The sequence below is a fragment of the Limanda limanda genome, chromosome 8 (assembly GCF_963576545.1).
Source record: "Limanda limanda chromosome 8, fLimLim1.1, whole genome shotgun sequence".
NCBI classification, from domain to species: Eukaryota; Metazoa; Chordata; class Actinopteri; order Pleuronectiformes; family Pleuronectidae; genus Limanda; species Limanda limanda.
The window spans coordinates 22607819-22630880 of record NC_083643.1 but is presented as its reverse complement, the minus strand read 5'-3'; the positions used below and the strand labels follow the sequence as shown (position 1 = coordinate 22630880).

Sequence of the window (23062 nt, the reverse complement as noted above, 5' to 3'; positions counted from 1 at the left end):
CATCATAACCATCACCACCACCCCCTTCCACTCAAAAGGCCTATTACTGAACCACTAATCCCTGACCAGCCATATTATGTATTCATTATGCTCATTTATTCAGATACCAACTGCCAAACCACTTAATATTCTGCATGCATGTTTTATTTTTTTCTCATAATCCATAGAGCAAGCGAGGGAGCTTGGAAAGGGAGAGAGAGAGCAGAGAGCGATGGAGGCATTTTTGGGGGGAGATAATGAATCTCTCTCAGTTGGACTGTGTCACAGTAACTGTCACCTCTCGTCTCCCTCTAACGGACCCCTGATAGGTCGTGGCAACCCAGCAAGGCGGGCCTGTAGCTGATAGCTAACCAGTATGAAAAAAAGGTTTCAGTAAACGAGTGCAGCGATGGGCCTTAAACCCTCAATGGGGATCACAAACTGCCGATCTGCCCAAGCTAATGGTTTTGTTATCTATTTCTGACAGTCAGCCCTCAGGCCTTATACACACACACACATACACACACACACACACACACACACACACACACACACACACACACACACACACACACACACACACACACACACACACACACACACACACACTGCACATTGTAACATGTACTCCTGCAGGTTGTGACTGTAAAAATTTACGTTCAAACACTCTGCGGCCAATTCTTTTGTTTTTGTTGTACACTGTTATTGGACTCTGATATGAAAAGACAAATATTAGACGAGAGCTCAGAATATCATCTTTTATTTTCTGATATTTAGATCAAGATGGCATAGCACCTACTGTTTGAGCACACCCATTATTCAAGTCAGCAAAAATATTAAAATCTGTGACTGATGGTTGTTGCTTGTCTGTTTTTTAAACATTAAATAGCTCTGAATGTCTACTCCTGGTTAAAGCCTTGAGATTCACCTGTGAAGACTACACTGGTTGTCAGGATAAACAAACATGTAGACCAGTGAATTGTCTAACGGAGCATGGAAAGCCATTTGGAATAGAGAAAATATGGAAGATGAATTAAAGCCATTGTACAATATCCTGACAAAGGAGGAAACTACTGGTGAACTGAGCAACAGACATGGAACCGGTCGGGCAGAGACAACAGCAGCAGTTGATAGCAGAAACATTGTGACATCACCAGCAACCTCCACAGGGGATTGGTCTTCTCAGGAACCTGTCTCAAGATTGTTTGGAAGAGCTGGACCTGTTAACCCCTTAGCAATTTGTCTCCCAAGTAAAAGCACATGTTAATTTTGTTTACAACAATACTTAAAATCGAGCTGAATTTCAGAGCTTTTATTTGTATTTTACTTTATATTAACGTCCAGCACACAGACAATAAAAAGTGACAGTACATTGTAGAACAGTTTGAGGAGGACTCACTAATGGCATGACATAACACAGGCCAGGCAAACAGGCCATGCATTCCAAACAGGCAGGTTTATAAACAGTTTTAGTTTAGCGTTGTCTGTCATTTTGCGTCAGCAGGTGCTCCTTGATGGATAACTCTGTTTTGATCAGACCTCTTAAAGGTTTGCTCCAATGTTTTGTTCAGCCCTCACAGGGCCATGCCCAATAATGTATCAGGGGAGTTCACGTTTATTATCCTTAAGTCACTGGGGTCGTCCAAATCTTTGGCTCTCTGCCGCTGGTGAGTTTGTTTGACAAGACAACAGTTGAGATGGAGTTGAGCTCTAGGAGCCCCTCTGAGTCAGGTCGCTGGAGCCTCCTAATCGAGGACTGCCAGATCTCTGCTGATTTGTATTTGTTTGAATAAAGTTGTCGGTTCATGCTACAGGCCCCCTGTCCCCTCACTTTGACGTCAGAAGGAGAGAAAGCTCTCCCCACCTTGTCTGTTGCATTGTGTTGAGTCTTCAACTGCTGACCTCAGATCAGCCAGCGTTCAGTTACCTTCAAAATGTTCCCAATCTGCGTAAGATTATCAAATCAAATGGTAATTACGACGCAGTAAGTTTGAGCTTATAGTTGATCTCAGAATTGTTGCTGTTTAAAAAATGCAAGATCAACGTATTTAATCTGGAGCTCTTGACCATGTTGGGTAAATGAGAAACACTTAAACACCATACAGTTATTTATAGGAATCGACATACATAGTTTCTACTATCCTGTTAATGTACTGGTAGCTGTTAAACCTGCTGGGCTCCTCCAGTGCTCATGTGTAATATAAAAATATGACATGCAAATATGTACATGTAAACGATGTTGAGTTTCATTTTAGAATGTCTGGTTTTAATATTCAGTTCACTTTACACACAAGATTTTCTAGCTTGAGGTCTTTTGACTCTAAATTGTTTGAATGAAGGAACTGTTGAAGCTTTATATTTAAAAATAATAATTAACTGTATTTTTTTCTTTTTTCTTTAACAACCTGCACAAGTGGTATCCTTTTCATTTGCCATAAACTGTTCTCGTACATTTATAGTGAAAAAAAAGTTATAATTTGCTGTAGCAACATTAAGGTTCGTGTTTCTGATAAGTTTCATTTTACGAATATGACTCGTTACCGCTGCTCCATCCCCACAGACTCTGGTACACTCCCACACATGGCTACCAAAGACGAACAGAGATGCTCAGATGTGATATTCTCTGCACAGTACACTATTACTCCACTGTATCTTTACATAGAAAATAGTTGTCTGCTATATTGTTGTTTAAGCTCTTGTGCGTATATAATCTTTAAGTATTTTTTTTTGAGCTGTTAAAGAAGTTGTGTGGTCTCCAGGACTCAAAGCAGAAATCAAACTCAATGAACATTAATTAAGCCAGTTTAACTTAGAACCCCTCACCGATGCCTCCAGCAAACCAGGTGGTCTTATCAGCAGTGTGTGTTTACCTTCAGAGCAGCAGCCAAAGCTAACAGGATCACTACAGGATCAATGCAGCTCCAGCCCTCATCTGGATGGAGGAGTCTGTGTGAGGACTGTTTACACTGTACTTGTCCAATGGTGCTGGATATCTCTCCTGTGTGAGTGTGGTTTATGAAAGGGAGACAATGCACGGCAGCCACCACCTTAGGCAAAGACTGTATCATATTCAACTCAGGAGATGTCATCAAAACATGCGGCCAGGTTTATCCTCATAAGATAGAAGTGGGAGATTCCTGTTGCCTAATGGGACTGAGTTTATCCCAGCAGTAGATAAAAAGAAAGAAGGAATACAGAGATAGCAAGAGAGACAGAGAACTACACAAACCTCCCTTACCCCTCCACAACCGGGCGTCGAGCCAAACACAGCTCAGGCCAGTTAAATGCTGCACTGCATTACGCAGCAGAGAACAGACGCAGAATTGACTAATGGACAGAGCGATGGCCGCAAATCCTGACCAACCTCATCGACTATAACAGAACTCCAGGCTTTCCTCAGAGCAGAAGGAAGTTTCAAGGCTGTTATTGCTCACAGATTGGATTTAGACCGTGGCTTTGTACATCTGTCTATTATATGCCCCAATATCTGTTAAATATATGGATCTTAATGTTCTCTTTGCTAACTTTAAAAGGTAAATTCACCCAAGTTACTTCTTAGTGATATCTAGCCATGCAGATAGTTTGGGATTTATTTGCCAAGGCCTCAACCTTCTGCCTCCACACAGAAGACATCAGCCGTATTCAGGCATGACCTCCGCAGAAATTACAGAGAATTGGTTCCGGACTTGTTCCTCAGTTTGCCTGTAGACGGCGCAACAGAGCTTTGATTTAATGTTTATGATATTGAGTTGAAACAAAACCAAACAACTAACCAGCTCATGATTCCCTGTTGAATCCTGACATCCAGTCCCACCTCATTCCAAAGGTTCCAAACATCTGAGCTCCAAATTGAGCTATAAAGGCCGGCGCATGCCTCTGCAACTGCGGCTGCGGCTTTTCACGCAGCTGTGTCGACGGACTCGTTTTAATATATGGTTTCCCAAGGGTTGCAAAGCAATTCACCGCCAGACCACTAGGGGGAGTAACGTTTTTTGTCAAAGACGGCCTTAGAGACACCTTCTTTGTGTATGGCAGTCGTCGTGACTGTTTATTTACATCGCCACGGCGGCTCCTCATAGCCTTTTTCTGGCGAACAAATCCACAAGCCCTCCTCAGATTGACCTGTTTTGAGTGCTAATGCTAGGTCCACCCGCCCCGGAGCCGGTGAGATTATGGTGGGGGCGGTCCAAGGCCATGTAGCGAGAGTCCCTATATGGGCATGGCTCGACAATGACGTACTTATCGGTCGTAATCCCATTGCACGCACTCAAGCGTATCGTTTCTGACATAGAGGAACCCTAACAAATCGCTGGAGTTGTTTTTTTCCAGAGGTTTGGGGACTGTAGACATGCCAGATACCCATAATAACGTGTAGAAGCCCTACAAAAGTGGAATTTTCATACGATGGGTCCTTTAAATAATTTGTTCAGCTCAGTCACAGCAGCAAGTGTGATCAGGGGTTAAATTAAAATAACGTGAATCAGCTGTTTCTTAATGGGTGGACGGTCTCACAGTTATTGTGCTGTTTGACTGGAGAGTAACTGAACCAGCATCTGTGAATGCTTCACATACTGAGTCACAGTTTTGTAGCGGCTCTGTCTGCTGGGTCGACCTGTTTCCATAAACATGCATGTGTGTGCAGTAAAATCGCTGATGTGTTTGTGCGCCTCTCTCTTTAACCTTGTGCCTTCATCTTATTGTCTTTCTCCGACTCAAACACGTTGTCAAAAACTCTCTCTCAGACACAACAAAGTGAGCAAGATGAGCTGAGTCAGTCATCCGTCTGTGGGGAGTTAGACAAAAGCACACGTATCAAACTTTTTCACAGCCCGGTTCTTGGTTCTGCCTCATCATCTCCGAGCTCTGATTGAAACCAAACATGCCACATGTTCTGAACGCCTTGTCACTTTTTCTGCTGAGTCACATATAAAACAGTGCTCTAGTTGTTGCTTTGAATTCTTTACCCCTGTCCCATAGTAGTAATTTCATGCATTTATAGACGGCATGCACACATGCACAGTCCTATCTACATCTGGGTCAGTTCCAGTCATTAGACACATTCCTGTTCATGGAGATTGTTTTGTGACTTATACTTGAAGAAGTGTCTTACCCTCTCACCTCTGAAAACCTGGCCTCTGCATGGCATGATGGGAGCTCCTGTCGGAGTGTTTGTTTTGAACGGTCACAGAAATTGTGAGATGCAGTTTCTAGGGAAGGTGTGGAGGAGAACTGGTTTCAGACTCTGGCAAGACGTTTGAGACACACTAACATCTTAAGGGTGGATATGTGGTCTGCACTGAAATTGGGAACGAGTATTTACGGTTCCCATAGAAGGATCCCGTAGAGGTCTTTAAAAAAAAATTCTAAAAGCTTTCGGAGCCCACTTGTTTTTTTTTTGTTTGTAATGTAATATGTTTGTGATTTGAACAATTCTGTGTTAGAATATGTCTCTTCCGCTCCCTCTTTCTTTCTCCTGTAAACCTCTTTGTGACTTCTTGTTTGCAAAGTACTAAATAAATAAAGTTTGCTCACTTTTGACTAGCACCAATGTCAGGTCAACGTTAACCTTCAGAGACAGTTTGCTATGAAACATTTGGTATGGAATATAGGGAATCTGAATCCTTCGTGTACCTCTGTCTGTAGGGGTCGCTTTATAACTATTTAAATAGCAACAATTTGTACCGCCCAACTCAATAAACACATTCATAGGCTAATATGGAAGAAAGATTCAATTTAAATGTTGTAAGGCGCATGGCACAATGTTGTTCATGGTGTGTCCAAGTGTCCCAATCCACTTAAGCTACATTAGCAGCAAAATAGAAGGTGGTTGCACCAGAGGCATCAGTTTGTCCTTGGTCTCCTGCACTCAGGAGGGCAGTCTCTTCAAATTCAATCGAGCCGCACTTTTGCACCAAGTCGCATAATTGCAAACATGTTGAAAAGCACCCTGTCTTATAATGTTAAAGTAAGTGGAGGGGGAAAATAAAATCCTGGCTCCGCCCCTGATCCGGCTCCACCCCAAGATGCAATGGGTTCTTCCCTGACCCATACCACATCCTTCCACCAAGTTCCCTGGAAACCAGGTAGTATTACAGAGAACACTTCTCGGTTTCACTCAACATGTGAGCAAAGCCTCGGTGTTTGTGTACGAGTGCATAGTGTTTTGCACCCGCCTATTAGCAAATTTGCACTTACAAATGCACCTGACCGCCCCTCATTGTAAGATCAACAAACCCGTGGGTGCAAGTGCGTTGGCTATTTAAACAATGTGGACGGGAAAATGACAACTGTGTCTGAAGCTGTCAGAGACACTTGTGTTGCACTCTGCCTCCCTTTTGCCTTGGTGTAAGATAGTGAGTAAAGTACTCAACCCTGCAGCAGCCAAAGATGTGGGGAGATATGACGTCGGCAGAAACTTTGGTTTAATTCAACCTTTCAAGCTCAATGGAAACATACGATTTGGCTGGATACACCAGAACCAGAAATATTTCAGTTACAGAAGATTACACATTAGATCCTCTCTCTCTTTATCTGATTGTGAAATGTATTGATATAAATCGTGACCTCATGTGCTAATGTGCCTATGTTGCTATTGTAAATGCAGTTGATGCTGTTTAAAACAAAGGCAATATGAATTCTGTAGACAGCTATTACCCCCAGTGGTTTGGCCTTATGGTTTTTTTTGTAATCCCTCTTTGCTTCAGCGTGAGCAACAGCATAACATATTAATTTCTATCAAAGGCAATGAAAGTGTTTATGTTCCTCAGCGGAGCATTTTGACAGCGTTGCACACAAGATATGACATCATCTGAGAGGCAGATTGCGATCACAAAAAAAAGTGCACACTGAAGCTTCTCAGAGAGATAAATGCTTTTGTTTCCAATTACTCTCAGTACTTTTGCTCTACTGGAAACTACTAGAAAGGCTCTCATTATAAAACAATGAGCAGTATCTTATTCTAAAGCATTATTATTATTATTTAATCAGTTTTGTTATGTATTGGCCTGATGCACCTCCCTCCTTGTGTTCAGCTCGGCTCACTGGATTGCTGGTGCTGACCCTCAGAGGGAGCTTTGCTGGTTGTGCATGCTCATTTTTAACCGTCCACCAGTAAGACACACTGTGACCTGCAAAGCTCCTGGAGCAGGAACTGCTTACATACCTTTTTCAAACAGTAGTTTTCCAGGGAGAGGAGAACGTTAAACATGTACCACACCTTCCACATTATTTACTTTACTTTCCATCCCAGCCGGCATGGTATTACAACTAGTGTCTCTCACTGGTTTCTCCCTAAGGGGTCGTGGGGTCCTTGTGATCATTGGCCCCCAGGGGCACATAGACACTACCATCTGTCAATGTTTTAACTGACAACAGCCAGGTGTTTTCAAAGAGGGTATCAGGTATTCAATCCTGGGAAAAGGTTGCCTTAAAGAATAAATCCTCTTCACATGGCTCATGATGCATTGTTGTCCAGTTAACAGGAGGTTCTCACTTGAACGTTGTTGAAATCTGTAATGTCTGGGCCGCACTGGATGTGTGAGCAGTGTGTGTAAATACACCAGAATCCTCATTTAGCAGCCCAGGCATCAGTCCCGTCTGTCTCTTCCCACTGTAACTTAGAACTTGCTCTTGACTCCCTGTGTGTCCCTGTGTTACTGCTTGGTGACAAACAATAGACTGTTGTGCTCCAGTTGTATGTGTGTTTGTGAAAATCATCTGTTGTTGAGTCAATCTTATTTAGGGAAAGATTAAAAATAGTCAATAGGTTAAAATGTGTCTTTTTCCTTCTGTTAGAGCTTCCACAGCAGCTCTGATTCATTCGTGTTTGGTGTCTTTACTGACCCCTCTCTGTGTTCCCCCTGCAGGAGGAGTACAGGTCAGAGGGCATCACCTGGCACAACATCGACTACATCGACAACAGTGGCTGCATCAATCTCATCAGCAAGAAACCGACCGCTCTGTTCCACCTGCTGGATGAGGAGTGCAAGTACGCCATCTACTGCAGCTGATGCTTTAAGAAGCACCAGTTCACCACACACACTTGGTCTGAATGGGAGTTGTATATTTCTCATTAGGATAATATACACCTAATACACATTTTGGCTTAGAAATTAACATTAAAGTTGTAGTTTTGTATGAAATTACGTTGTAATTTTACACAAAAAAACGCAGTCATTTTAGGGAAGAATATCAGGAAATGTTGGGTATAGGTCGACTGAAAGGCTCTCATTGGTTATATCTGTGTGATATTCAAGGGGGATTTTTTAATTCTATTTAATATTTAATATTACAACTTTCTTCTCAATAACGGCTATATTCTCCTAATATCACATCATTATTCTCTAAATCTCAGGAATTTGTATTATTATGGCCACGGTTGGGCTGAGGGTAAATCTATCGCAAGACGATTCGCTGACCTGGTTACTTAACTTAAACAGAATTCATAAATCAAATGAAATTATATAAGATCACAGATCAGATCCTCATCATGGTTTGCCAAGGGAACATTATCTTTGCATCAGATCCCATCCAAGGACACCTGACTAATAGGATTTGTAAACTTCAACTTGACACCAACTTAGTCTGACCTTGAGAAACCTTGAGTGTAGCAATTTATTTTTTATTCCTACACGTCAGCACTTCTGAATGACGACTAAAAACACAGTTTCATTTGACATTTTACTGTAAGAAAGCAAACTTTTAGCAAACTTTGTTTCAATTTATTCACCAATGCACAAATAGCATTTTTACACCTCACTGGTGAATCTAAGAGACAAACTGTTACCTCTGCATTCCTTATGATCATTTGTATGGTTGAAACCAAAGCTCGGATTTCTACCAGGACTAAACTTAAACATAAAGAACATGCCTATTCCTCCACCAGCATCTCTGAAACCTGTGTATATCGGCACGCTGCTTCTTTGTATCTCTCCTCCATGAATCCATTCCAGTGCTCTCCCACTCCCCTTTGTGTAAAGACACATCAAGCCGTTCACACGCAGCCATATTTATTTGTGTTAGCTGTCATCATACTTGCAGCTTAGCATAACTGGTTCATCTGGATCTAATAACGCCTCGAATGGAAGAAATGGTGTGTACAGTATATGTTTGTGTGTGTGTGTGTGTGTGTGTGTGGAGGGGGAAACCACTTTTGAAGAATTAGGGTCAAAGGAGATCTCGTAAGAAATAAAATGAGAGGGAGCAGGAACTCTCTTGGGGTTTATGCTGCCAAAGATGACACAAGAAAAGAAAGAAAGACGCTTGGAGATCTCATCATTCACAGTTAGAAGAGCTCACTGTGCTCCAAGGCCTCTGGAGAAGTGGATTAAGTTACTGCAGAATAGGGGGCGAGTGTGGGGTGTTCATTTGTACAGTAACAGCACCTAACTATGACCCCCCTCCCCCCTGTGGATACACTTGAGGCAGAAATGTATTTCAGTAGTTGTAGGGAGGAGAGGTTTAGATGATATGAAACAGACACTTAGGAATGTTCTATGCAGCCGAGGTCAACGGTGAATAGGTGAAATAACCATGCACCAAAGGTGGAAACAACAAAATGAATGTACAAGTGTAGAGGGTTAAAGCTGAGCTTTTACACTAAGTTTGTGACAGGGCTTGAAACTAAATGAGGATTTGTGAAACAGGGCTTGTGAATTGGACCTGTAATTCACACAAGGTGAAAATCTCATTAACATAAGAGACAGCTCCCCCATTTTAAATAATTATTGGGGACACACTGTAGAGAAAGTGTTTTGTATAAGTTATATTTATTAGGATCCCCAACAATTGAACAATACAATAAAATAGGACCCACCAAGAAATATAAAAAAAAAAAAACTAGTAAAAACACAAAAATAACACCAAAACAATCATATCAGTGATGAGTTTCACAGCTATTCTTTAATTGGTGTCTTGAAGGAGACTCTATTAATCTATTCTTGATTTGTTATTAATTGGTGACACAATCAAGGCAGAATCAAGGCTCTACACAGAACAGTTTCATTAGTTTATTGGTAATTACAGCTGCTGACAGGTACTGACTTGTGTCACAGGTCCATAACAAAAAACACTTCATTAAAAAAAACATCTGACATATGTTCTATACAACAGTTTGCATCAATATCAAAAGACTTGACTTTAATTTATATTAGGCGTTGTTGTGCATAACATCTAATGTCCTAAATACATTGTTTGCATCTTTTTAATGTCATTCAGATTCTTTGTGGTTTGAACCTGAGCCTAAAAAAATCCCTGTTGGTCCAGTTTCCCTCAGGCTTCCAATCAGACCTTGCTGGACAAGTTCAAGCGTCAGCATGAAGGAAACAGCTACATCGAGTTCCCTGCTGTCATGGAGCCTGCCTTCATCATCAGACACTACGCTGGTAAAGTCAAGTACAGAGTCAAGGTGAGGCACAAGTTCTGGTGAGAATGTCCATCGGTTAAATGTGTGTGTTGCACTTACAGATTCACCAAGGGATACTGCAAACAACCTCGTAGTGGACACTTTGGTGGACATCCTATTTCTATATAGAGACATGTATTAATGTGGACACACAACTGAAACCACAACTCTTTCATTTACCACTGGTGTTATTCGGCAAAAAAATCCCAAAGAGACGGTTTGAGCACACAGCCCTTGGACTCTGCAGCAGACCTACCTGTTGTTCTGTCGACCTATTTTTCCAGCCAAATCTAATTCTCTGTTCACCCCCCAGCTGCGTTTTGACAAGAAGCACATGTGCGGGAATGGGCCGAGCGTATTGTTGTTTGACTCTATAATGTAAATCTGTAACAGTCAGTGGTTGTGGATGTGGATAGGCTCTGTATCCCATATCGACTGAGAGCCAAGGAGTCGTTTGGTTTGAAAAGTGTAGCGAGAGGCGCAGTCGTGAAATGTGTTAGACGTGGGCTCGGTGGTGAGCACACAGCTGACTGGCATCACATGGAGAAAGAAGACGTTCTAGGGTTTAGAGTTTGTTATCATAGCACAGCTTCGGTCAGAAGATCCAGTTACTGGGGAAGAAGAAGAGGGGATGGTTTCCGCAGTCATATGTGTGGGAGAGAAACATTTCTTCACCTGATATTTAATGTAAAGAAATGAAAGACTCGTCTCTTGTGCCAATCATAGATATCAAAGGATCAGTTCAACATTTTGGGAATTAGAGTTAGTGCGGTGCCTGTTGTTGTCTTGCTCGATAATATCACTTACACTGATGAGTCCCAGCTGTTGCTGCTACAGAGCACTGGTTGCCTGTTTATTCAAATGTTATTAATACTGAACGAATTGCACCAAATTCAATACTGCACTTTCTTTGGCTGCTAACGACACACATGCCAAGTGTGAAGCCAATATGATTAACGGTTCTCGAGATAAGTGAACCAGATACACACAGAGTATGTCGGTGTTATAAAATAGTGTGGAAAACTTGCACAGCTTTAATTAAAAGTTGTGGTTTTATAGGGGCATTGGGGTTATAGTCTGGGCTACATTGAAGAAATTGGTGAGCTTTAAGGTGGATTTTATATTCCCTCTGAGCTGTACGTTGAATAGTATCAGAAACCTCCCTCCTTCGTCACCTCTCTGATGAAAGAGGTCTTGGTCCTGCTTCTTTTTTATTTATTTATTTTGCACGACGCAGTTATCCAACAGTCAGCACAGACACATTCGGGAAAACATGGATGTTGAGTTGAAGGGATATGCCCTCGTCCGACCATTTGTGTAACTTCCTAATGATCTGACGTTCACTTCCATCTGTGATTGGTCATCGTGGAGGAGAGAGAGCGGTCGGGGTGTTTACCCTCTTCTTCTCTCGTTCTGTTTGTTGCTTTTTGCATCACAACACTAGGGGGAAAAGAGAAAAAGCTCCTATTCCTTGTGAAATGTTTGCCCGTAAAGAGTTGTTATAGTTGGAAATTCTGCTGCCAAATGGTTTTCCACTGTTTAACTCAAAATGAAAAGGCTCAGCAACAACAGTAAGTTTTGTTTGTTATGATACGTGAATTACATGAATTTAGTTGATTTGAGTAACTAATTAGTGAAACAAGTCTGTCCGTGGATGATGTTGTGATACACACGATATCAGTGGACGAAGAAACATCTTTACTTCATTATGATGATACAAACATTACAGGATGCACGTGTCTCTCCTCTACTCAGGACTTCAGGGAGAAGAACACCGACCACATGCGACCCGATGTCGTGGCCTTGCTAAAGAGTAGCAAGAACGCCTTCATCTGTGGTCTGATGGGAATCGACCCCGTGGCGACTTTCCGCTGGGCCGTTCTGCGAGCTTACTTCAGAGCCCTGGTGGGTTTCAGGGAGGCCGGCCGCAGACACACCCACAAAAAAACTGGTGAGCAAAGGTCGATAAACCCAGAATGTGGCAGCAGCCTACTGGAGAAATCCTCAGTCAACTAAGGGAAAAGGGCTCCTACATTATAACACTATTTTTTTATTAACTTTAAATAATTCACTCTTAGGCAAAAAATGTCAAATATGCATTATTATTATTATTATTATTATTATTATTATTATTATTATTATTATTATTATTATTATACAGCTTTGTGTCATATTTGGTGCTTAAACAATTAGTCCATTAATTAGTAAACTAAAAAGGCTCAACACCGGTTCATCATGACTTTTAATGTGAGTTGATTTACTTTTTCTCTATGTTTTATATCATGGTTGGTGCAATAGTTTTGTGTTTTCAATAAAAACAAATTAAATTTGAGACTGCTTTTCGCTCCAGAAACTTGCAAAGGCACCCTTCTTTTTTTTCTTTTTTTTTTTAAAATTCCACAGTCAATTTATATTTAAAAGAGTTCATAATTCATGAAATCTGGCCCTATTTAATGTTCCATGATTTTAAACCCAAAATACACACATTATCCTTCCTGTATTTTGTTAATAATATTAATGACATATCAAATTTTTTAGTGTGACTGTTTCCCAATAGACGATCTGAACTGAACCATTAAACACCCTCTTGCTGTACACTAACTGAGATACAATTCATTACTGTAGAGAAAGCTACGCTCTATACTGTGAGGTCCAAATTCCTGTTTTTACAGGGCCAAGAACAACAGGGTGTGTTTAGGGAGGTGTTTAGAGTTGTGCTACTATTGTTAATGATGATGATGGGGAGGAGGAAGAGGGGTTTCATCTTCTTCTCATGTTTATTTCATTAAATGGGAAAAACGTTGCAGTGCAGTGTTTGAAAATGTCACCACTGACTTATCTCAGAGGGCTTTGTGTCAGCTTCATCCCTATTTTTGTTTCTGCTCATCTGCTGCTTTTCTTCCCCCATCACCTTCATTTGCCTTATGTCTCCTCATTCTGTTTCCCTTTTTTAATATTTAGAGAATTTAAATCCATTTGTCTTACATGAAAAATGCAGATGCTTCATTTGAAACATTAAGTCTCCTTGTCTCTTTCTTTTTCTCTCTCTCTCTCTGTCTTTCTCTGTCCCTCTCTCTTTATTTTAGCAAACGATGCAGCAGTTCCCTGTACAGTTGTTAAAACTGTCGACAGCTTCAGTTTCCTCCACCACCCGGTTCACCAGAGGAGCCTTGAGATCCTTCAAAGATGCAAAGATGAGAAATACAGTAAGTTCTTCCAAAAATCACAAGCCCCTTGGCCCCATGTTATGCTTGAATAGTAAAACTCATTATTATTTGGACTTTTTATTTGGACCCACGTATTATGGTAGGAAAATGTTTTCACCTTCTAGTTAACAGGGTCTACTCAAGGTGAGAGCACCTCAGAAAATGTTTCTGCAGAGGACAAAACTGAGAGAAAAGCAAAATGTGCTTCTGCTTAATCACTTTTCAGTCACAACCCTTCAAAGTAAGAACACAAATAGTGAAACCATTCAAATTTTTAAAAACACATGACTGAAAACATTTTTTTGCATTCATCTTTATCTTAAATGCCGAGACATTTCCCTCAAAGTTTTGAGTGAGCACGGATAAATACATTTTCCTTGATAATTCTATGTTTTATTTAAAATAAATAAACCACAATGGTTATTGTTTTATATTTTTAACATCTCCATCACCTTGAATATTTTCTTTTTCAATATCGAGTCGGTGTGTTTTTTTGAATGATGAAATTATCGCGATATGTTTTTAGGACCAAGAAAGCTACGTATTAATTATCCTTCAAGTAGAATCTGATAACTGAATTTATTTGTATTTGCTGGTAGAAACAAATACTTTCCTGGTGTTTTTCACCTGCTCTTAGAAAAATGTAACACTTTTTCAAGATTAGTTTATCTGTGTTTTTGACCGAGCTCATAAGTCCATTATGAGTAATTTTCTAGAGTGAAAATCCTCATACATGGGCTTTAAAATGGATTTGTTGCCTGTTGATATATATCTGTTGAATTGAGCTGTAGTACAATTTTTTTTTAAATGCTCCCATTCCCCATTCCTAAAATCCCAATCAGAAGCTTTTCACAGAGCTCAATCCAATCAGAGAAATGAATTCCACTTTGTGTCGGAAAAAGCTAATTGTGGTCAAGTTTTGAATAATAGATCCCTTCTGATGTTCAGCCTCAGTGCGCTGGATTTATCACAGCTGTTAAAATAGGACAGTGGTAATCAGACATCTTGGCCTTTCTGTGCGCTGCTCAGACTGAGGAGCAAAGCTTCTAAGCAGACTTATCAGCACGGATGAGCGATCAGACAAATGAACCAGCCCCATGTGGACCAGCAGGGTTTAATGAAGCCCCTGGATTATCTCGATTTTATGCTCATTCTCGATCATGTGTTACTGATAACCATGTGGTTATGTGCTTGAGTTTGTCATCATGTGCCTACACTTCTGAGTATGTGTATACATGTTGTGCGTGATTGTGTTTTGTAAAGCAGCCGTTTGCTTTCACGCACATAACTCCACTGAATTATAACAGCTGTCGCCATTGAAACTGATTTTCAAGGAAATTCTCTGGAGACTTAGTGTTAAAGGGAGACTTCACTGATTTCACACACTGGCGTCAGAGTTTTAGTCATGGTTAGTTCGACTCAGCCTGTTAAAACAGCTGTAGTATGATGTGTGTTGTGGCTCTGGAGGAGCAGTTTTGAGATGCAAATGGAATCCTTACAAATTGATGACATAGGGCTAGAAAGATATGGTTATTCACCAGACTTGTAGATTCTGATAAAAAGACACCCTGCTATTATTATTCTAGGGACTACACACGCATCAATATCAATCATCCAGGGTTTTTTGTAAATTAAAACCTCCAACATCATGGAAATGTAACACAGCACTGATTAATCACTCAGTCAGTAGACAAAGCAACAACCACTAACTTGCCTTGTTAGATCAATACATTGGATTGGTTTAAAAGAGTCCTGTTGTAGATTTTGGAATTATTTCCTGCATTAAGTATGACAAGGTGATTGATACCACCAAAGTTGCCAGACTCCAGGAAGTAGCTGTTCCCAGCCAAGACCGAGTCTGGCACATATCCCCTCATAAAACAGCATTAACTGTTTTAATCTAACAAGACATAAGGTATAGTATTTAGTGTGATTCAGAGGTGGTAGTATGTAGGTTCTGCTATATTTATAGTCTTCCAGTTTCTATGCTAAGCTAAGATTGTGTGTGTGAGCGTGTGTTTGTGTTCTAGCAAAAAGTTATTACATAGAAAAAGCTGTGAGTTTAAACTTTAACAAGAGAACACTCGGCTCATTAGCTACTTGTTTTTATACGTAATGTCTGCATGTGAATTAATGTTCCCCTGCAAAACCACTGAGGTAAAGAACACACAAACAGAACCTTCTATCTTTGTAAGGGCGTTCATTAGCATACTGCATACCCTCACCTTACCCTCGCAACCAAATGCCTAACCCTAATCGTAACCATCTCGACCTTAAACCAACAAACAAAAAACTTACTTGAGTTGTCAGAGTTTAAGACCCTTTGGACTTCCTAGCTTCTCCAGGACACAATGCTTTGACCAATCCATCATGCAGTGATCGTTTCTCTTCCTTTATTTATATATTTTTTCTCTCTCCTTGTCTCCTTCCATCCAGGTATCACAAGAAAGAATCCCCGCACTCCTCTGTCAGATCTTCAAGGCACCAACGCCCTGAATGAGAAAGCCAGCTGGTGAGTCAAAGACAATACAAACGATTTTCAGACAAGACTGATATTAACATTAGAGTTTAAAAGATCCGAAACTGATTATATTACCGAGTTTGTTTTTTCTTTTACATACACACATAACATCAAGAAGAATGACAACATTCATTCACTTGAGCTTTAAACAGGGACCTGCTTAACATGCACTGCAACATTTCTATAACTCTGCTTCATTCTTTAAATGGCAAAGACTACAACCTCCGATTTTTTAATATTGTGGAAAGTTTCAAGACATCCAACAGTTACTATCTCTGATGCATAAAAGAGACTGCCTGGACAGACTAGACTGTCTTGCTCCCTGCTTGAGGTCGTGGACGTGGACAACCTGGATTTTGATGTGAACATTGAATCAAGTGACCTTGTGAGACAAATAGCGGTTTCTCCCTCCTGCAGGGATGGCTATGGCGTTGGCTGCAACGGTCGCAGCTCCAGATCGAGTCGTCTCTCCTCAACAGGAAGTCCCGCCCTGGAGGAGGATGGGATCTTCCTCAACTCGACCAACAGCAAGCTCCTGGAGAGAGCTCAGGGTATACTGATGTGAGTGAGACACACACACACACACACACACGTTGCACCAGTGTTTTACTGTTAATATTGATTCCAATTAGAGCTGCAGCTATTGATTATTTTATCAACTTTTCCACTGATTAATTGAGTAATTGGATGTAAAATTACCTTTGCCTTGTATCCGGCAACTTTGTAGGAAAAATAGTTTTGTCAATGTGGACATGCTCTACCTTGTTAGGTCGGGTAGAGGCTCGAATGCCCATGACCTCCATTCTCACCTAAACCAAACACTAAGCTACTAAATCAGCATGCTAAAAAACACACAAAGAGTTCATGTCTACAAAGCTGGTACCAAGACACAGTGACCACTTAGCAGTACATGGTTATATGAAATTAACAGAGTATTTGTATCGAGGATTTTTTGTAATTGAATTATTCGAGTAACTTGAGTAATCGTTGCAGCCCTAATTCCAACACAGGTACAGGATGTATGGCAGATAATTAAAATACCCTGGGCCTGCGCTAATGGACACGTGGACTCTCGGCTGCAGTGTCTTATATTTGTGCTGATATCTTTCATACGAGCCGGGAGCTTTTATAACATGAACTTAGCTGACAGAGAAAGAGGGAGTGTGTTTAAGGGGGAATTCATAGGAGAAAATCCCATGGATACCCTGAGTCTGTCAAATGTAAGAATGTCACATTGTAATTATCTTTTAAATTGGACAGCTATGTGCAGACTGTTCACTTTTCCATGAAGTTTATATTTACTATCTGCTAATGAAGAAAACTTGTCTCACCTTTAGGAGAAACAAAAACTGCAAAAGCAAGCCTGCCCTTCCCAAGGTAAGGAACAAACCTGGCAAAACAATGCAGCATTTCGAAACTATCTAAAAACTATCTATACAAAAATCCATACATCAATAAACTGATCCATTGAATATGTCGCTTTCCATGTGCAGCACTTGTTGGACGTCAAGTCCCTGCGCTACCTGAGCAGCGTGACGCTGCACGACCGCATCACCAAGTCTCTGCTTCACCTGCACAAGAAGAAGAAGCCGCCAAGCATCAGTGCACAGTTCCAGGTCAGTGCTGCTGTCGCCCTCTGCTGGAGAATCAGAGCATTACAACAACATCTGTGACGCAAATGCAGTATTTGCAAGAATACAACATTTTTCATAAATATGGTACACATAGAAGTTATTTTACACACTCCTAAAATAAGGAGATTTATTTAAAATAGAAGCTGCTGACTCTATGTTGGTGCTTTGTTTTTATGCGTCCGGCACTTTTTGTTTTGCCATCTATGATGATAAGGTAACTTAGGGTTTAATCTTTATTTGTAAAGTAAGCTTTTCATTTTTTACAAGACAAACTTTTGATCATATTAACCTATAAAATCAATTAACTTCCTTGTTGTCATTTGGTTGAGGATGTGACATCAGTTGTTTGTGTTTGCAGGCTTCCCTCAATAAGCTGATGGAGACGCTCGATCAGTCGGAGCCGTATTTCGTGAAGTGTATTCGATCCAACGCTGAGAAGGTAACTTCTGCTGCAGAGGAACAGAGCTTCTGGTTATGAGTAACGGTTGATTCTTCTTCTTCCTCCTCAAATTGACTCTCTCTCTGTCTCTCTCTCAGCTGCCGTTGCGTTTCAATGACACTCTGGTGCTCAGACAACTCAGATACACAGGGATGCTGGAAACTGTCCGCATCCGCCAATCAGGATACAGCATCAAGTACACCTTCCAGGTAACCCTGTCCTTCTGCACTGTACCATAATGCAGATCTGCAGTCAGTGTTGCTGTTTTATTTAATAGTACCATTGTGTCATTATGCAGTGATGAGGATGGCTATTGAATGAAGATACAGTACTCTGCAATTTCTCGTGCTGATATTTTTGTGTTTGCTTATCGTTGTGCAGCTTTCTTGTGCTTTGGATTTTGTACAGTTATTTGGTCTTAGCACTGTGTGTAAGGGCTCTTAGTGGCACTGAAAACATGAGTCAAACTCTTACTATGCCTTAACTTACTTTGGGGAAAATTATTAATCTTATTAATTTTACAAGATGTTGAGATTCACAGTTAATAAATCTACTGAGAATAGGATATTTCATTTTAGAAACATTTATTTATTCATGATTTATGTATAAAATGGAATGTGGCCTCACTGTATCTAAACCACGTTGCAGGACTTTGTGCGTCACTTCCGCGTGCTGCTGCCTCGAGGCACGAACCCAACCAAGTCAGGTATCAGGGAGTTTTTCAGACAGATCCACCTGCTGCCCTCTGGGTATCAAGTGGGCAACACAATGGTATGAATCACTTTTCTTTGCTTTACTGCCTTAAAATTTGGAGTGAAACACTATGTGTTTGAGACTTTGAAAAATTCAAATGTTCCTTCATGATGCAGGTGTTCCTGCGGGAGGTGGAGCGACAGCGACTTCAAACCCTCCTCCATCAGGAGGTGCTGCGGCGAATCGTCATGCTGCAGCGCCGCTTCAGGGGCGTGCTGGAGCGGAAGCACTTTGTTGACATGAGACGAGCAGCTTGTGCCATCCAGGTGAGCTTGTGTTTACTACTGTCACTGCTCCATGAATCAACTTTTCCTCTAAGTTTCCTCTTAGAGTTTCCTCTACTCAACATGTCAGGAGTCCATAAGGAAGACTAAGCCATCAGCATCCAGTGATTAATAGGTCTTCACTCTCTTTAAATGTGGTGATTAGATACGACTTAGTTTCTTCTCTGTAGCAGTTTAACTTCTCACCTTGCTGCAGTGAAGGTAGAAGGTAGAAAGGAGTGGGCAGCAAAAACCTGAAAAAGAAAACTTGCCCTTGATTTACGGCTCCAGCAAATTATCTTTTCTTCCCCAGGAAAGGTCAATTATATTGATACTAAATATATACTAGTTATAATAATTATATCATAAAAACTTATATCATTCAGGTTTCTAAAAAGATCAATATAACTTCTTCATGACTTTTACCTGCAACTCATTTTAGATCTGACTGGTGATCAGTAGCAAATTGGTTGAAATTCTGTAGTTTCTGTGCCTGCAGTTTTCAGCTGCACAGGAAATGTATGTTTCAAAGTGATGCAAAGATCAACAGCTAAATATCAGCTAACTTGAGGAATAATAATAATAATATTTGAGGAAAGTTTCACGTAAATTAGCTGGAAAATATGGGACCCATAAAATATGGTATTACCAAAATGTATTCTTCAGGCATGAATGAACATATTTGTCGGCAATTATATTTTCTGTATCTGGATATACAGAATTCAGAATAAAGATATTTAATTTAAGTCAAGGCAAGCTAGTTGAGAAGACACAGGGAGAGAAATGAAATGGTTCCAGGGATGACAGGGGAAAATAAATCACTGCTGGTATGTTTTTTCTGGACGAGCACTCGGAGGGGAGCTGTCCAAATCTTTGTCAAAGAAAACAAACCCAGTCTGTCCAGAAACAGTAAAACGCTGAGCAGGAGCCAGTGCACAGATAGCATTTAACAGCAGGATAATTTAGTGAAGCACATATAAACTGTCAACAAGGGCGTAAATATCTAATATTTTACCAAAAAAAGCTTTTATTTTGGTTTGATTATGAAGAAAAGTTTTTGAATTGAAGAAACAAATTAAGCTTTTTTAAAGGTCAAATTAAAATCGCACGTGGTCTCCCAACCTTGTTTCAATTTCTTTAAAACCGTCCTGTGAGGTGAACCAGATGCAGGTGCCAGATAAGGCAGTCGTACTGCGTCACAATGTCCTGACAAACACTTTCCACGAATAACAAAAATATCAAATTTCACTTCAACTTTTTTGGGTCTTCCCTAAAGTTGGAGACGTGTCCCCCAGCAGGAGGTGAGATCTTTGTAGGAGAGTTGGAAATTGCACATTTTCTTTCAAACAACATTTATATTTTCTACCGAAAATCCATAAATCATTTCTATGAGCGGGTGAAAGTTGTAAAACTGGGATTTCTGTCTAAAGGCAGCTTGTATTTCCACTCACAGTAACAAAAAACATTCTCTCCTCTTCTTTTATTCTGCAGCGATGGTGGCGACGCTGCCTCCTCAACCAATCCACCATGGACTTCACGATTGAGGAGGGGGCGGCGGTTTGTCTGCAGGCTGCCTGGAGGAGCTACACGCAGCACCGGAAGTTCCTGCAGTGGCGAGAGGCCGCCGTCATCATTCAGAGGAGCTGGAGAAACTGCCGCCACCGCAGAACTTTGGCAGCTGTAATGGTTCAAACAGCCTGGAGGGGATTCAGAGAGAGGAGCCGCTACTGTCGGACGTACAGGGCCGTGACGCAGCTGCAGACGACGGGCAGAGGATACCTGGCTCGTCTCAGGTGATTGGCAGAGCTTTTCTTATGCAGAAAGATCACACATGCAAACAAACGTCTAAAGAAAAAAGCATAGAAGCATGGAAAGATCTGGATCGCCCTGTTTAAACAGAATCTATACGTTCCAGTGGCATATTCATTAATTCCCTCTCTTATCTAGTTGTCGATATGTAGAACTGGATCAAATGTTGAAAGAATCAAACCTGAAGCTCCAACAAATTAAACTACATGTATGTATCTACCATGTACGGAGCTATTGGGCTTTGACACAAGCCCCCAGCTGTGACAAATGACAAAAACTTGAATTTGTAGTCATGAAAAACTTTTAAAAACCAGAATGTCACTCAGCTGATCACATACCTCATACTGTAGATACTGGATCAGCCCCCAGATCCGGATCCACATCAAATGTAAAGGGTTGTTCCCTTACCCATAATGCATCCATCTACCAAGTTACCTAATCTCCTTGGCAGATGTAATAAAATCTGTGGGTGTTGTTTTCAGAATAAATTATAAAACCCTGTTGGTGTATGAAATGTTCTGTGTTTCCTGTTTATTTTAATGACACGCTTCTGTCTTCAGGTTCCGAGAATTGAAGAAGCAGCATGAAAGACAGCGACTCAGTGGCCGTTCATCTGCAGAGATGGATGCAGGAACCACGGAGGAGCTTACAACATCAGGACAGGAGAGTAATGTCCAGGACGTCTCTGCAGAGCTCTCTGAAGACCACAAGGCTGTTCTGTTCGGTGTGGGAGAGACAGAAAGAGGAGAGCACTCGGAGCGAAGCAGGAGCATGGATGAGATGAGCCACAAGAACCGGTCGAAACGAGAGAGCAGACGGATGAGAGAGTTGGAGCAGGCTCAGTTCAGCCTGAAGCTTCTGAAGGTCCGCACCACTAGTGTAGGAGGTCCTGCTCAGGAGGACCTGGTCCCTGAGAGCGGCACCTCACAGCTGGAGGAGCATCACAGACATTCTCCCCGAGGATCCCCAGCTAGTCAAGGAAGCTTTGAATTCCTCAGTGTAGAAGACATGGAGTCTGAAGGCTCTGCACCCCAAGACCAACCCCAAGCTCGAGATATACAACTACAAGAGGAGCAAAGAGATCCAAACTATAATGAAAAACTTCTGTCCGAGGTTACCAGGGCAACATTTTATATCGCTTCTGACCAAAGTCCAGTTCATGAACCAAAATTCGAAAGTCCCAGCAAATCTTACAAAGAGAGAAGGGAGTCTACGTCTCGAAGGCCAGTTGTGGTTTTAATCAGTATGCAGAAGGAAAGCCCTGTGGATGAGGAGGAGCTGCTGGCAGCCCAAATCCCAGAAAGAGCTCCTCAAACAGGAGCAACATCATCCACTTGTCAAATGACTCCCATTGTAGGCCTGGAGGTGGGATCAGAAATCGAGCCGGCTCCTGTGACTGCTCCCCTGGCCACAAGAGATGTAAACGGGGTGGATAAGTCCTTTAATGTCCCCTCTTCAACTGCTCTTGGGTCAAGTCCAGACGTAGCAGGGCTTTGCTCCTCAGAGGTGGACATCCAGATCGTCTTGGAGCCCAAGCCCACCGTTCTCCATGGTCAGCAGGAAAGGAGTGTGGTACAGCCGACGCAGGAGGCTCCCAGCACGATCCTGGACACCAAACCTCCCAAAGCCCAGAAGAAGAGCTCAGCCCAGACTGTGATTGTGAACATGCTGGAGAAACCGTCTGCCACAGTGTTCTCTCCACCCAGACGCAAACTACCATTCTCCAAGTAAGTCCACCATCATCCTGAAGGATGTAAGTCATTTATTTATCAAAGTGCATTGTGGCTGTTTAAAGTGTAACTTCACCCATCACTTTTGACTGGAAATTCAAAAAAGGCCTTTAGAACCCAGTTGACTCTGCTTAAGCATTGGCCCTTCAAAGTTTAAAACAGTAGTTTTTTTATGAATCTGTCAAGAAAAGAAAAGTCATATTAAAATCAGCATTTATGTATGTAATTAATTTTAAGAAATGGTTACAGCTAAACACATTAATCCAAGGAATTTTTAAACAGATATTTTGCTCAGAAAATCCAAGAAAATTGTTCTTATGTAAAGT

The 23062-nt window shown here is 41.3% G+C and overlaps 1 protein-coding gene across 1 annotated transcript in view; it reads left to right on the top strand.

Annotated features, from left to right (window-relative positions):
- LOC133009208 (unconventional myosin-IXAa-like) overlaps positions 1-23062 on the top strand; it is a 107823-nt gene that overhangs the window by 67539 nt on the left and 17222 nt on the right. Inside the window, exons 11-24 of the mRNA XM_061076639.1 lie at positions 7845-7966; positions 10243-10384; positions 12137-12332; positions 13468-13587; positions 16024-16099; positions 16526-16669; positions 17446-17485; positions 17602-17724; positions 18101-18181; positions 18280-18390; positions 18830-18952; positions 19051-19200; positions 20689-20990; positions 21567-22733. Coding sequence (XP_060932622.1) covers positions 7845-7966; positions 10243-10384; positions 12137-12332; positions 13468-13587; positions 16024-16099; positions 16526-16669; positions 17446-17485; positions 17602-17724; positions 18101-18181; positions 18280-18390; positions 18830-18952; positions 19051-19200; positions 20689-20990; positions 21567-22733 — 2897 coding nt within the window. The remainder of the gene's footprint in view (positions 1-7844; positions 7967-10242; positions 10385-12136; positions 12333-13467; positions 13588-16023; positions 16100-16525; positions 16670-17445; positions 17486-17601; positions 17725-18100; positions 18182-18279; positions 18391-18829; positions 18953-19050; positions 19201-20688; positions 20991-21566; positions 22734-23062) is intronic.